General features: G+C 49.1%; 1 protein-coding gene across 1 annotated transcript in view; it reads right to left on the bottom strand.

Moving 5' to 3' along the window:
• Positions 1–7,633: 7,633 nt before the first annotated feature.
• LOC144168387 (gamma-secretase subunit Aph-1-like) overlaps positions 7,634–15,175 on the bottom strand; it is a 24,190-nt gene continuing 16,648 nt past the window's right edge. The window contains exon 4 of the mRNA XM_077697386.1: positions 7,634–7,696. Coding sequence (XP_077553512.1) covers positions 7,634–7,696 — 63 coding nt within the window. The remainder of the gene's footprint in view (positions 7,697–15,175) is intronic.

The raw sequence follows: 15,175 nt of genomic DNA, 5'->3' as shown, positions 1-15,175 counted from the left end.
CTCGAGCCAGGTTTAGTTAGGATCGCACATGATGGCTGTTTTCAACTGTCGATAGAAGCGCTCGATCATCCCGTTGGCGCAAGGGTGGTAACTGGTGCTTCGCAAGCGCTCGAATCTGGTGGAGAGCCCGAAGAGCCTGAATAGCTGCGAATTGAACTGCCTTCCTTGATCGTTTGAGACACGACGAGGTGTGCCGAAGCGGAAAATTCCTTCGAGAGGCAATACCTCAGGCCATCGAGTGAAACGATCAATGGCTGTGATGCAATAACGGTAAGGTCCGCCTGGTAAAAGGGGGCCAGTAAGGTTGATGTGGACGTGTTGAAACCATTCCGAGGGCAGCGGGAATGCTCCGGGTGGCGAAGTAACGTGCCGCGTGATTTTCGCGCGCTGGCATTTTGTGCAAGCGCTTGCCCACTTGCGGCAGTCACGGTTCATTGCGAGCCAAACGTAGCGGTCAGTCACAAGGCGCGTAGAAGCGCGAATTCCGAGATGGCAGAGGTTGTGCAACTGGTTGAAAGGCTGCGGTGATGCAGTGAAGGCACGCAAGGTCTCACTCGTGCGGCGGATATGTCGCAGTAGAGACTATCTGTCGATCCAGGGAAAGCAACTTTTTTAAGCTACAGAGAAGAGCCGTTCTCGAGCTGCTGTTGAAGTTCGGCGTCTTTTTTCTGGGCTTCGGTGAGGGCGCCAGTCGTCACGCGCAGCAACTCGATAGAGGAGACACGGGAGAGCGCGTCAGCGACCATGTTATCGTTCCCGCTGATGTGATGGATGTCTGTGGTAAACTGGGCAATAAAGGACAGTTGGTTCTGCTGGACCGGTGGGATTTTATCACGATGTAGATAGAAGGCATAGGTGATACGTTTCTGGTTGGTATAACTGGTGCCGTGCTATGCCTCGAGGATGTGGCGAAAGTGCTGCAACGCCTCGTAGAGGGCAAAGAGCTCTTTGTAGAAAGCTGGCCAGGTCGTCTCCGCAGGGGCCTAAGTTGTATCGGTGGAGCTGCCAGAGGCGAAGGGTGCCTTTGGCCAGGAGTTTCTTGTAAAAGATCGCCAGCGGGCACCAGTTTTTGTCCGCGCGCTGCATGAGGGAGGCGCTGTTGCGAAGCGGGGTAGCGTGGTCGAAGTGGTACGTGGTTGGTGTCGTTCCGGGGCAGTCATGATGACGAAGTTGAAGGAGAAGAAAATTTTTTTCACAAGTATTTACGTCTAGATCTCAGAGAACAGGCAGTGCGCTCCTGCGCGTGAGAGATTAAATAGGCGCGTTGGGTCCGTCCCCTTTTACCGTTTTTCTCGGCTGACGCCAGGACGCACCAATCACAAAATTCATGGCGCTGATAGTAGCACCCCCACGCACAAACACGCAAACACATGCGAGCAAGCTCCTCTCTTGTGCCGGTGAGCGTCATATTGCCTCCGCCGTTGCAATCCGCCTGGGGTCGGAGCCCCCTTTGTCTTGGTGATGCTGCACCACCAGGAGGGCGTCGTGCATTCCTTTGCCGTAATATTCGTCGGGTTGCTCGTTGAAGACATCTCCAGCATCGTCAGACACGCCACAAAAGGGCATGAAAATGATGTGCAGGCACACCGCCGAAGCTTGCAGTGCAGGGCGTCAAGGGATGCTATTGTCAGCACCGCCGCTGGACGGTTGGCGCTTGAGGGGCCCCGAGGTCGCCAAAAGGGGTATTGTCCAGCAGCAGCATAGTTCGCCATTGAGGACACGCTGGGTCGTCGAACGTCGAACGTCGTCGATGTGGACACGCCGGGTCGTTGAACCGACAGCAGGTTTTTTGTAGTTTCACCCGAGCGCGGAAGACGAGTTGGGTAGCAGCATCGCAACAGCACCCCCGCCACCAGACAATGCATCAGGAGGACTGCATCATTTCAGGCTGGGCTGACGCAAAATAGCGATGAAACCAACAGGAACTCAAGCAGGAACCCTTTTTGCCCATGACCATTTGTCAAAGCTACTCAGCTACAACTGCCGTACGAGGCAATCGAGTCAGCGCACGCCATTCGCATCCTTTACAGCACAAAAGTCAAAACTACAAGACCAATGCTACAGTAAAGCAAAACAAATTATGACCTTACACGAATCTATGAAAAACATAACATTTCGCACGTACTCTTACGAAAATTAAACTTGTGATAACATGGAGAACTACAGGTATACGAACGCTTATCTGAAAGATAACTTAGCTAGCTAGCTCACAGAGCTCGGCTACGTCAATCAACAGTAATGTGTAGCTTCCCTTTGCACTGAAGCATAAAATTGCGTCGGGGTTATCATTACGCACGACAACCAAACTGGCACATACAAATGCCTCAAAACATGAACTGACCATAAACACGTACTACTACACGCAACTACTTTCGGTGTTTATACACATCAGGGTGACACGATCTGAACACTGGCACGCATATTACGCCCGCCTTACACTGTGTTCGATCACGAACAATAACTGTTCTCCAACATCAAACAAGTGTTCTAACTACGCGGTCTTAGATTACATACATTAACAACCACTTCAAAGAAAATAAAAAAAATTACCCTTACTTCCCGCTGAGTTCTATCACGAACAATAACAAATTTTCTAACGCCTAACAAATGATACAGACGCTTAACGTCCTCCGTCTCACGAAAACTCGGTACACACTTGAGTGACAAAACAGAATGAGTAAAGCGCGGAATTATACAGGTGCATGCGGATTCATCTGACTCCATGGAAAAATGCTACGCTCTCACAAAACAAACCCCATACTCACACTGGACATCAAGGGTGCTTTCGATAACGTTTCACACTCGGCAGTACTTGCAGGACTCGCATCTCTCGGATGTGGACAGCGCATGTATGACCACGTCAAGGCCTTCTTAACGGACCGTACTGCGACAATTGGTATTGGATATCTTCGATCGTCCTCTTTCACGATTCAAGTAAAAGGTACTCCGCAAGGCTCAGTCATCTCGCCACTGTTATTCAATATCGCCAGAAAGGACCTCCCACCGAAATTGCAGTCAATTCCCCACATTAAACACGCACTATATGCGGATGAACTTACCGTCTGGACGCCTACTGGCTCCATTGGAGAGCAGCGAGCCGCCTTGGACCAAGCGATTACTGCTACCTTTCATTACCTCCAGACACGAGGCCTCCAGTGCGCACCAGAAAAATCGGCTTTGCTGACGCTCCACTCCCAGCCTTCTCACAAATCTGCTCGAGGTATACCTGAAGCTCAACTGGCCATTGCAGGGCAGCCAGTCCCTAACGTCCCGAAACTGCGGGTGTTAGGTCCCACAATACCCCAAAACGGCTCTCGACTGCACACAATTTCCCCTCTACATGAAACCGTGTCGCAACTGATGCGCCCTCTGCAATGCATCTCCCACCGCCGTCGAGGCCTTAAAGAGCACGATACCCTACAGATAGTGCAAGCTTTGCTTATTAGCCGTATTACCTACGGAACCCCATACCTCGCTCTGAAAACAACAGAAAAGGCTCGACTCAATATCGTGATTCGGTAAGCGTACAAAACTGCGCTTGGCCTCCCCACTGCTACTGCGACCGAAAACTACTTGCTTTGGGAGTTCATTAAGCTCAGTTCATTCAGCTCAGTTACAGCGCCTGCAATTGACTCCCACGAGTCTATAAGTCCTTAAAGCATTAGGACACCGCCCGATACCCCAGAGGGAACAACAAAAACGCATCCCTCTAGCCCTGTGAGATTGCATCCGAGTGGCCCCAAACCCTCGAAATATGCACGCCAACTACCACATTGGCCCCCAAGCTTCTCGGTCTCGAGCCCTTAATGCGCGATACGGGAACGACCCCAGCGCCCTGTACACCGATGCTACCCCCTACCCTGCACACGCCGGCCACGTAGCCTGTGTAGTTACACATACTGGACAATGCATCAATGCTGCTTCTATTACAGCAACCTCAATCGATGTTGCTGAAGAAATAGCCATTGCTCTGGCCGCCACTTCCCCGCCTGAACCAGTTACTATCCTCACCGATTCATACACAGCCTGCCGAAACTACTAGATTGGCCGCATTTCATTATCAGCCCTACTCATCCTCCAAAACTGCTCGGCAACCCCTGATATCTGCAGTGTCTGGGCTCCTGGACACGCCGCCATCCCCGGCAATGAAGCGGTTCATGCCGCGGCTCGCGATTTGATACACCGAGCCATTGCCAACGGTGGTCAATGTCTACCCCCTCAAGATAAACCCAGCCCACTGAGTGGCTACACAGAGATTCTCTCCCATTACAAGCAAACTCGCCGCAGCCTCCCACCACTACACTACCGCCTCTCCAAAGAGGAAGCTACATTTCGGCGGCGCCTCCAGACAAATACCTACCCACATCCCACCGGCGTCCACCTCATCTTCCCCACCCAACAACCTTCCCTCTGCTATTACTGTCCCCAGCCTGGCACCCTCTACCACATCATATGGGAGTGCCAACGAACTCCAGACTAGCCCCGCTCCCCTTCCAACCCCACCTTCGAGCAGTGGAGGGCATGACAATGATGCGCAAGCACGCCGCCGAAGCTCGCAGTGCGGGGCGCCAAGCGATGCTATTGTCAGCACCGCCGCTGGCCGGTTGGCCCTTCAGGGGCCCCGAGGTCCCCGAAAGGGGTATTGTCCAGCAGCAGCATTGTTCGCCATTGTGGACACGCCGGGTCGTCGAACATCGATTAGGGAAGACCGACATAGGTTTCTGGTGGTTCACCCGAGCGCAGAGGATGGGTTGCGTAACAGCATAGCAACAGCGACAACGGCGGTGCTAGAAGCGTCAGTGAACAGACTCAATGGAGCATCTGGCTTTGGTTGAGACAGCAGTGTAGCGTGGCAGCAGGCAGACTTGCAGTCTTCGAATGCCTAGGTTAACGCTGGGGTCCAAGTGACAGATTGGCTTCCCCGTAGGCCGGCCAACGCGCCGTGGAGAGGCGGCTGATATGGGGCCACTTAAAGGAGCCATGAAGACAAAACACAAGTTGGGTTTATTAGAAAGACTGCTTAGTCCCGATAACAATGATACCAATATCATCGCAATCTTCGAACAAATAACGGAGATATTAAAGAAAACGTGTGAAGCAGTCACGACCCCCTAGCTAATTTCCCGCAACTTTTCTATGACGTCACGGAACCTTGTTTGTGCAATTGGCGGCCGCCTAACTGACCTGTCGCGACGACACATGACTGGACGTCTGTAATGGGGCCTCTAGTTCCATTTGACCGCATCACTTGAATGCTAACGTGCAGTTAACGTACTGAAAATTATGTTTTATTGTTGGCCCGTATGACGTCATTCTTGCTCATAACACGTCACCGTGGCGCAAAATTTGAAAGCTTTTAAATACTTCTTGCTTTTTTTTTCGTTAAAACACATCTTTTGTGGCTGTAATTGAGCTGAGTGAGATACTGATTCCTAGTTCTTTCAAATTAAACGAAGTTGTATTTTCTCTTCATGGCTCCTTTAAGGAACAGAACACCTGTAGAAGTTGAGCATGACAAGAAAAGAGCGGATGTCCTTTGCGGTGTTAGGCTGAGGATACTTTTGCAAAGCAAGAATGTGGTCAGGCAGGGGTGTAGTCCCTTCTGAAGACGCTTGATGGCCGAGGAAGGTGACGACGTTTGCGTCGATCTTGCTCTTCTGGGCGTTGATGAGTAAGCCGTGGTCGTCTAGCTGAGGATTAGTTGGCGGAGGTGCGGGCGGGGGTCCTATTCATTGTGAAGGAAGGCCAGAATGTTATCTAGATGAACGAAGCAGAAGTCTGGGCCACGAACAACGTCTTCGATAAAGTGTTGGAATGTTTGTTCCACGTTTCGGAGGTCAAAATTCATGAAAGGGAACTCGAACAGCCCGAACGGGGTGGCCATTGCGGTCTTCGGGACGTTATCCGGGTTCACAGGAATTTGTGTTTAGGCCAATTCCAGATCAGGCAAATGCCGTGTAAGCGGTGGGCAAAGTCCTGTATGTGAGGAACCGGATACCTGTCGGCGATGGAGCGGATATTGAGGGCGCGGTGATCTCCGCGTGGTCTTCTTTGGTTGGTCTTCTTTCATACCAGATGGAGCGGTGGAGCATACGGTCCCTCCGAGAGGCGGGCGGTTCTTTAGTGGAACATGGCCTGAAACTTTTTTTGGGTGACCCGCAGGTGGTCTGTAGCTAGGCGACGTGCGCGGGAGGACGCCGCAGGGCCGGAGGTGGTACGAATGTAGCGTACGGCTGTGCTCAAGGAGGTTGTGCTGCGTACCTCTCTAGAACTTCCGCTAGGCCGTGTAAGCTCAGGAAATTCTCCTAGAAGGGCATGATACTGTGATCATTAATGTTCAACGGCAAGCCCTTTGATGCTGGGCTGTCGGGTGGTCGTACGCTTGCCCGGTGAGGAGAGACCTGTCGTGGTGTCGATAAGTCGCTCGTGTCGACAGTCAGGTAGGAGATTTTAGTACTCCAAGAAGTTGGACCCGAATTTTGGCTCTGCTAGGTCGGCGATGAAGAAATTGCCCTGAAATTCGCACCGTAGGTTTTTGGGGTGGATGTCAAGGCGGAGTGAGCCGTAGATCTTAATGCGCGAGTTATTTACTGCACTGAGCACGCGGACGTGCAAGGGCGTTTGTCGCGCAGAAAGCTCGTGGATAGCAGCATATGTCGGAACCGCAATGGATGAGGAAGCGCCGCTTTGGGACTTGATAGATGACAAAAGTGGGACGGCCTCCGGGTTGGTAGCTCGCGGCCGTCTCTACGGGCTGCCGTTGGTGTTTTCCTGACGTTTGGCTTAACAGGGTGGTTGACATTGCTGGGCCCTATCGCCTAAGCGACGGTGGTAGTCGCAGCGGCCGTTGTCATTGCGAAGCGATGAGTCGGCGTTGCGGTTTGGTTTTTGTGAGTGGTTGCGGGGGCATGACTGTGGGCGTTGATTCAGGCGTTTTCGTATAGAGTTCAGTTGACGGCTGCTGTCGATCGCTCGAGCTCGGGGAGTGGGCTGTGGGGCGTCGACGGCATTGATGGTGAGTTCTGGCGAAGGTGGAGATACTTCAACGACTCGGTCGGCTAGTTGGTCTTGCAATAGAGTCGGCTGAACCAGTAGGATGGCTTGTGTGTATGATGTTAGGCGCTTAAGCCACAGGGTTCGGAGGATGGAGTTGTCGACACGCACGTTGCCAGCAAGAGCACGCATGTTGCGCAGTAATTGTGATTGCTTGCGGTCACTGAGCTATTTCTGCTGAAGAAGTTTACGCACTTTTTTGTCTTGCGAAAGGGAAAGCCGCCGAATAAGTTCCGCCTTCAAATGCAGGTACCTGTCGTTGGCCGGAGGACTTGGAGTATATCGCGGAGCTCAGTCACGTAGTGGGGTTCAATTATGCTTGCCAGGGAAAACTGAACCTCGATTTGTGCGAACCAAATTTCAAGTGAGTCTGTCCAAAACAGTGGAAGCTTGAAAGCGACACGATAGACGTCCGGCTGAGCGACGGCCGCAGGATTAGTGGCGCCAACGCTGACAGCGACTGCTTGAGCGGGGCCTTGCGGAACGTGGTCCGTGCGGGGCCATGCAGAATCGTTGGGCGAGTTCAGCTCGTTTTGGGTGCGCTGCTGTTGTTCGTGAAGTTGTGGTTCTTGGGCTTGAATCAGCTGTTGCTTTGCTTGGAGTTGTTGATGTAGTTGTTCAACTTGCTGGTGAAGAGCGGTGGCTTTTAAATGCAGAGAATTTCAGTAACTCACGATGTCACCCGCATTGACGTCCGTAGTCCCCACCGCACCCCTCCCTACTATATAAAAAAAATACTATCCGGCGCCCGGTTTCGATCCCTCGGCCCTGCGGGCGGAACGCAATGTACATGGTGCTCTACCCACTGCGCCACAAAGCCGACACAGAATGGGACGCTACGAACGCGCCTTATATCGTTGACTCATTCAAATTACTGCTGACGAGCGCTCTCTCGTCAGCAGTTGCCACAAGTGCAACAACATTAACGTAACGCAAACTACTTAACGTCGTGCGCCCCCTGAAATGCTCCGCATTTGATCGTGCCCCTCGCGAGGGGGATGTTTCACTGCGTTTTCTCTCGGTCGCGGGACCCGTGGCGCCATCTGGCGGAGGCGCGGCACAACTCGTAGCACTTTCTTTGAAAAAGCGCCTCGAAAGCGCGTCAAATATGAAATAGGGATGACGCGCTTTTTCTTGCATGCCTAGGTGCCGGTTGGCGATTCGATGAATCATATGTATTTCCTGATTAGTTAATGAGGTTGTAAAGTCTTTGGTCGTTTCTGGTGCTGGCTTGGATAGTAAGACCCAGGATTTCCAGAGCTCGAGCTGGTTAGATTTTGATTGGCCATCTTGGTGCGATAAGTTCGTTTTCCGGGTCACCAAATCTGGAGAAACATGGCTGTATTGCTGCCTCTTCTAGCGTCGTACAGCGACTGTCCCTCTAGGCGGCGGAATGCTCGCGCGAAGCCCGCTCGTGCCACTCAAAGGTCGCTTTCACTCTTTTGCCGCCGCTGCCGCTGCGGCGCGTCTTCGGTTTCTCCAGCCGGCGGTATAGGGCTGTCTTCGCTGGCGCTGCCACGCGAACGCGACAACCTCAAATATGGGGGACTAATAAACGTGGAAGCTGGGCTAGTTGGTGTGTTTTCATACTGGACAAAGCAGCGCGAAGTAGATGGGACATGAATGTGTTCACAGAACACGAGACACTCACTCATGCTACGATGCCCGTGCAATCGTTTCAAGTCGTACTGCTTAACTTCCCTGTAGAGTTAGAACACTGACCGTAAAGATGATGTAAACCTTATTTAAACCTTCGCTTTCCATTGAGCCCCATATATGCGTGGGTCATACGTCATTTTCATATTTCCCTCAAGCAATTATTTTCATTTCTACAGTTATAACGATGAAATGTGTTAACTTCGCATATATGCATTTTTTTCGGAAATACAGGGCGTTGAATGTTCGGTGCAAGGGGGTAATTGGCGAGTAATGCTTAGGGATTAAAATGATGTACGCATGTGAGCATCTATGCGTATCTGGCCACGTGAAAACAGACGTAGCAAAACAGCGGAGGCATTATGGACACTACCGAATATTTATTGACACATCATTGTGCGACTTCCGCAGAAACTCAACGAGGCATTGAGGTACTACTGGTGCAAACGTAAGTATCAGACTCTAGTGAAAACAGGTTTATAAAAATATAGTTGGAGCTTCACACCCTCCTCACCTCCCAGTTTGTGAAAGCACAATTACCGGTAATGTATGATGAGGCTCTAATGTACCCCCATGCACGGACTTCACGCACGGACTGCGTTCTAACGGTACATTTTTGTGAAAGTTTGAAAATGGCACTGGCCTGCATTGCACGCCATTCATGAACGTCATTCATTTGGTTTCATAAAGAAATGCTGGGTTGTATATTTGTCGCGATATAGAAACTTCTTTAAAGGTGAAGTGCCTAAGCACTATCCCATAACTATGTGTTCACGCGCCATTTATAGCATCCTTTATTGTACCACAAAAAAGTTAAAACTCTTACAAAACGAGGTGAGGGTAAACAATAAACACAAAACACACAGCGTCGCAAAACGTGACAATGAAAACATGGAAGATGAAACGACACAAGAATGAACTATGTTCGCGAGCCATAACAATTTATACAGCATTCTGAATTTATTTTTTATGTATGGAAGCCTATGGCAGATTCTGAGCTAAACAGCAACAATGAAAGGCGGTAAGGCCGTAGGTTCCGATTTCATGAATGTGGCATCTGACGCAGTGAACCGCATCAGCAGCGAAAAATTCACTCCCACATGTACACCTCTTACCTGCTGTTAAAGAGTGCATTAACATTGAAAACGACGGAATGGCTTTCAGGAATGCTAGTGGCATTACAGTCTCGGCATTTATGGAGCTACTCACCTTTTATTTAAACTCTTTGGTAATATGTCGCGATGATAAGGTGCTGGCGCAGAAGTCGGGGGTGTGTATAGGTTCTCGGGTAGCCCCCATTTTGAGCGACATTTTCCTTGCAAAAATTGACAGAATTCTTGATAAGAATTTAAAAGGTATGGTGCACAAAGTTTTCCGCTATGTGGATGACTACTTGGTCATTTTTGACAAAGCCTCCTGCCTCCGGTCAACGGTTGACATCTTAAAGGTTTTCAAACAAAGGGGGCTTGGTCTATCATTCACATTTGAGGCATTGAAAGAAGGGTGTATTCAGTATTTAGATTTGTCTGTGCGGTTTGGGAGCGGGAAAATTTGTTGGATGTACGCCCCACGATCTGTGAAGCCATTGTTGCCGTTTTCGTCTGGTCACACCAAGCTAGTAAAGAACGGAATTGCCTTATCATGCTTGCGGTCTGCCGTCACTAAGTCGTGTGTGCATTTGATGGAAAACAGTTTTAAAGAGCAAGTGCGAAAGTTGCGGCAGGCTGGATTTCCTGAAGCAGTGTTGTCATGGGCTTGCGAAAAACTTGTGAAACTGGTTAAGTCTGGAACAAAGAAAGAGGTTGCTGAAGATGCGGCTGAAACAAAAAGAAACATTGCTGTCATTCCGTATGTTCATGGCATTACGCACAGGCTGAAGAGAGTTGGTTCGAGATACGGTGTTCAGGTTGCCATAACCGCCCGCAACAAACTACGCTCTATTTGTGCCAGAGTTGCTAGTAGGGCAAGCGGCGGTCCTGGCAGACAAAGTGTAGGATGTAAGGTTAAACATGAAAACCGCTATGTGTCATGCGCTATGGGTGTCGTTTACAGTATTCCCCTATCCCCGTGTCGGCGCACGTACGTGGGACAAACTAGACGGTGCCTCAATGTGCGTTTACGTGAGCACCAGTTATCATTGAAAGGGGCAGCCTCGTCGCAATTGTCTTCTCACTGCAAGAAATGTGGCTGCACTCCGAATTTTTCTGAGACTGTCATTTTGTTCAAGCACAATCGCCAGATAACACGGGAAATCGTTGAGGCGTACCACATTGATGATAGCAAAGATAAGTGCGTTAGCCAAGCAAGTGTAATGCTTCATGCAAAAGAGATCATGTATCTCAGGGGCTGGTGAGTTGATTTTGGCGCATGTTTCTTTTTCCATTTTGGCATGCAATGTTTCATCTTCTTTGCGCAGTGTTCTGCGGTTTTTGTTTGTTTTTTGTTTGTTTTTTGGTGTTTGGGGGTGTGGTATCTTCTGCCCATGTATTTTTTTTCTGCCTAATAAATTTTTCAGTTGTTAGACCAGCGCTTGTCCTGTGTACTCATTTCTGGGTCCTGTTACGTTTCCGCCTGGTTTCATTCAAGAAAAATTCTAAATGGTGAAAACGTGCTGCATGTTACAAATTTGGCGAACGTCGTAGTAATAGTAATAAACGTCGAGTAGCACTGATGCGCCTACATCTGCAAATATATGTGCACTAACAAAGAACCTCTGAATGCTAACTCAGCAAAATAAAAGCACTCGCGTCAGTTGGCCGATGCTTGACTTCGCGCGGAGACAGCCCGCCGTCACTGGTGTATAGAAGGCTTGATCGACAGGTTAATCGGTGACAGCCATGGGCAATTTACGAATTACGGTGTGGAGAGACCTCACGCGACAAGTCCCCATGCATGCGCTAGCGTACGGCATTGAGCAGCTTATGTAAAGAAAGAAGAGTGCATAAAAATTCCGAGCATCATTTAATGCCTAGAATTGTTTAAATTGGTTCTCTTCAGTTTGAGTTTTTACCGCAAAACTGTACATGCCTCACCGCTCCCTCCCTCCCCCCTCCCCGGTTTTTATTCCGGTGAAGTCGCTTTTGACTGGCTATGGAATGAACGCGTGTCGTTCGCTCACAGGAACAACAGCGGCAACTGAAAGGGACCCTGGAACACCTTCTTCAACTTTTTTTTTTCAAATCTTGAATGCTTGAAACACTCGTCACCAGCACACCCAGTACTTAGATTAGGGGGTCGCAAAGTGCCTCAGCCAAAAATTACTGGTCTGTGAACATCAGATAACTTGTAAACTCGCTAAAAAGATTTTTCTCTCTTTCCCGATCTTGACGTTCTTCAACGGCTCGAATTACGTCACTAAGCCATTCTAGCTGCTGTCGGCCTGTTTTCCTTCAGTTGCAGCAATGAGCGCTTTTCGATAGTAATTTAAAGCCACAAAAACAAAGCAGAAACGGAAGGCGTATCTGGTGCGTCGAGCAAATGAAGCAGCGGCGTTCCGTTCAGGCGATAACTATAGCTTTCACAGCGGTTCGAGACGTGAATGAAAGAGTGAAAGCAGTTATGGAAAGTGTTGCAGGGTCCCTTGAAGGGTCGAGGTCGCAAGGAAAAGCGCGAAGTACTGCGAAATTATTGACTCAACTATTTTGATTGGAATTAGGTCTGAGACCCAGCGGGGCTATTGGGAGGTGTTACATTTTCGATCGTGTCTCCAAACCGGGCTCCGTCGCCTCCGGCGTGTGTTAGCGGGGTAGTTGAGCGGCCAGCAAAAGTTGCTTCCTTAGTGATGACGACAAAAATTCGAAGGCAAACTTAACCGGTTTTACTGTATGACGAGAGATGAACCGCGACGATACAGGAACATCACCCTTCCGGGCGAGCTTGCAGCATGGCTCGAACTTAGCGACTGCAGGATTCGATGCTGCCAATTGAATAACTTATGCGCTCGAAGGAACCGCGTATTCATAAGAATGGCAAGTTGGGCTAGTTGATTCATAGTGACCATATCGAACAGGCAGCGCAAGAAGGTCGGGACAAAAGAATTGACGACACAGCGCTGAATTCTCCAAGCCGCCAAGCAGGCAAACACGCTGCGACGTCATACACGTGTCGCCATTCGTTCCCTGCAGCGTGGCAGTGGTGTATATGATCCCGTTTTCGTGCCACCAAGAACTGTATATCGGGCAAATGGGGCGCTGCATAAACCTGATACTCTTGGAGCCCAAGCGCACGTTGCAAGGTGACAAGTATTCCCATGTTGCTAAGCATTGTGCGAACTGTGGGTGTGTCCCCGTCTTTCAAGACACCGTGGTAACCGCTCCGCATACGGACCAACGTATACGGGAAATAACAGAAGCGTATCAAATGAGAAAAAACGGGAGACAATTGCGTCAGCGTTCCGTCCGTGTCCCTAGCTGAAAGTGAATATGTGTTCTTGACTGGTCGCAATTCGCATTAGTGTGGCCCTTGGCACGTGCATTTTGTGTGTTGTAATCGCGTTTGCCAAGATGATAGAGTGAGTTTGTATCACTGCCTAGTGCAGTGCGCTTTGTGTGGCATTTGACATGTGCAGTTTGTCAACGCTTTACTTGGGCTGTAATCGCAGATGAGAAGACAGGAAGCCACGTGGCTCTTCAGAGTGGAGTATAGACCTTTTCAACTTTTTCGTCCTGGAAGCCGCCATTTTATCAGTGGGCTGTGCTAGCGGACCTATATTCGGTGCAGTCGACAGGAATTAACGCATGAAAAGGTTTATATATATGTGCGTTTTTTCTCATAAAATTCAGTTGAGAGTTCAGCGCTGTGTCGTCGTTATTCTTTTGTCCCGTCCTTCTTGCGCTGCCTGTTCGATATGGTCGCGTATTCATCCCCCGAAGCAGTAACGGTCGAACAGCTCTCCTAGTGCTTTCGCACGCGCGCACGCGTGGGCACTCACGCATGCACACGCACACGCACGCGCACACGCACACACACATACACACACACACATGCACACGTACACGCACGCACACGCCCACACACACCGTTTCCGCATCGACGTAAGCCAGTAGTTCTTGTACACCTCAAAGTGATTTCATAGCGACATTTGGCGGAGCCTTTCACGTCGAAGCGCGGTACATCCCCAGTTGCCGGTTTATGTGTGCACACGTAGGGGTAAAGGACGAGAGGAGCATTCACGTGCATCTAGGCTTCACGCCCTACCCGATGACATGCCGACTGTGCTGTTTAGAGACTTAAACGTGAACGTCTCACTGCCCCATGCCACCTGTCTGCACTCCTCCGTGGTCAAGCGGGGTTACACAGGGAGTGTAATACCTAGGACGGGGGAAGGGAACGGACATGCCCATGGTTGTCCGTGAATAAGGCTCGAGTCCTGCCATGTTTCATTTAGCTAATAGGCTAGGAAGGACGCTCAATCTCAAATTACAAGCAAACGTGTTTTGTTTCTTGCACTCCTTGGACTGTGCCCAGCTTCGCTGGTATTCCTTCTTCAAGGTGTGGAAGGGCAGTGATTTCTTTCTTCCTAACATATGCTACGTTACCACTATTACAGCAAATAAATGTGTTATGGTGAAGAATTATTCATTTTTTGTGTAGATACAGGCGGTTACATGGTTGCTGCTTTTTCGCAGAATATGTTTCGCGCCTCGGCTTGGTTTTTTTTTTAGGGGGGGGGGGGGGGGGAAGGGGTCTTTATTTTAGTCTTCGTCGTATGACAGCCGTGTGTGAGAGAAACATTTTGTGATTTGCAAGGTTCTTTCTTAGTATTTTTTTTCATATTATTTCTAGTTTCTAAATTTTTTGGGCATTTAAAATACATTTACACTACCATAAAGATTAAGTGTGTGAACATTGCCAATTATGTATTTTGTGCAGATACAGACGCAGGACGCTATACCGTTCGTGTTTTTTTTTCTGTTTTAGTTTGTTCTAACCGATTTTTATTTGTGTCTTCATTGAGTGAGGGGGTGTGAGACGGACAAGTATTGTTAGTTCTTATTGTTATATTTGAATTATTCTTATTTTACGGATTTCAAAGCGTTTCTGCCGCCAATTGTCTCCATTTGCTCTAATAAAGCCATTGAATGAGTTAACTTCATCAATTATGCACCTTTTTGCAGATGTAGGCAATTTCGCAGATCGTCTGGTTAATGCGCAAGAAGTTCCCCCATGAGTACCCACTTCATCAATCTGCTCGCGCCCCGTATTTGTACAAAAACGCATAATTGCTGACGCTATGAGACTTCATCGTTAGAATTAATTAGATGTAGATAACTGGTTCAAGAACATTTTTTTTATTAAAAATGTAAAATATCTTACGTAATTTTTATTCTTATAAATAAAAGAAAATCTAAAATCTAAACAGTGTCAACTGTGATCTAAGCAAATCACAAATGCTTGTCCGATGCAAAGCCCTCAGACGACAAATACGAATACCGAAACAAACCGAAACAAAAATATCGTGAAAAAA

This window comes from Haemaphysalis longicornis, unplaced genomic scaffold (assembly GCF_048455015.1).
Source record: "Haemaphysalis longicornis isolate Haplotype H1 unplaced genomic scaffold, Haemaphysalis longicornis Haplotype H1 scaffold_2, whole genome shotgun sequence".
In the NCBI taxonomy this organism is placed as follows: domain Eukaryota; kingdom Metazoa; phylum Arthropoda; class Arachnida; order Ixodida; family Ixodidae; genus Haemaphysalis; species Haemaphysalis longicornis.
This window is presented reverse-complemented; position numbering and strand designations above follow the sequence as displayed.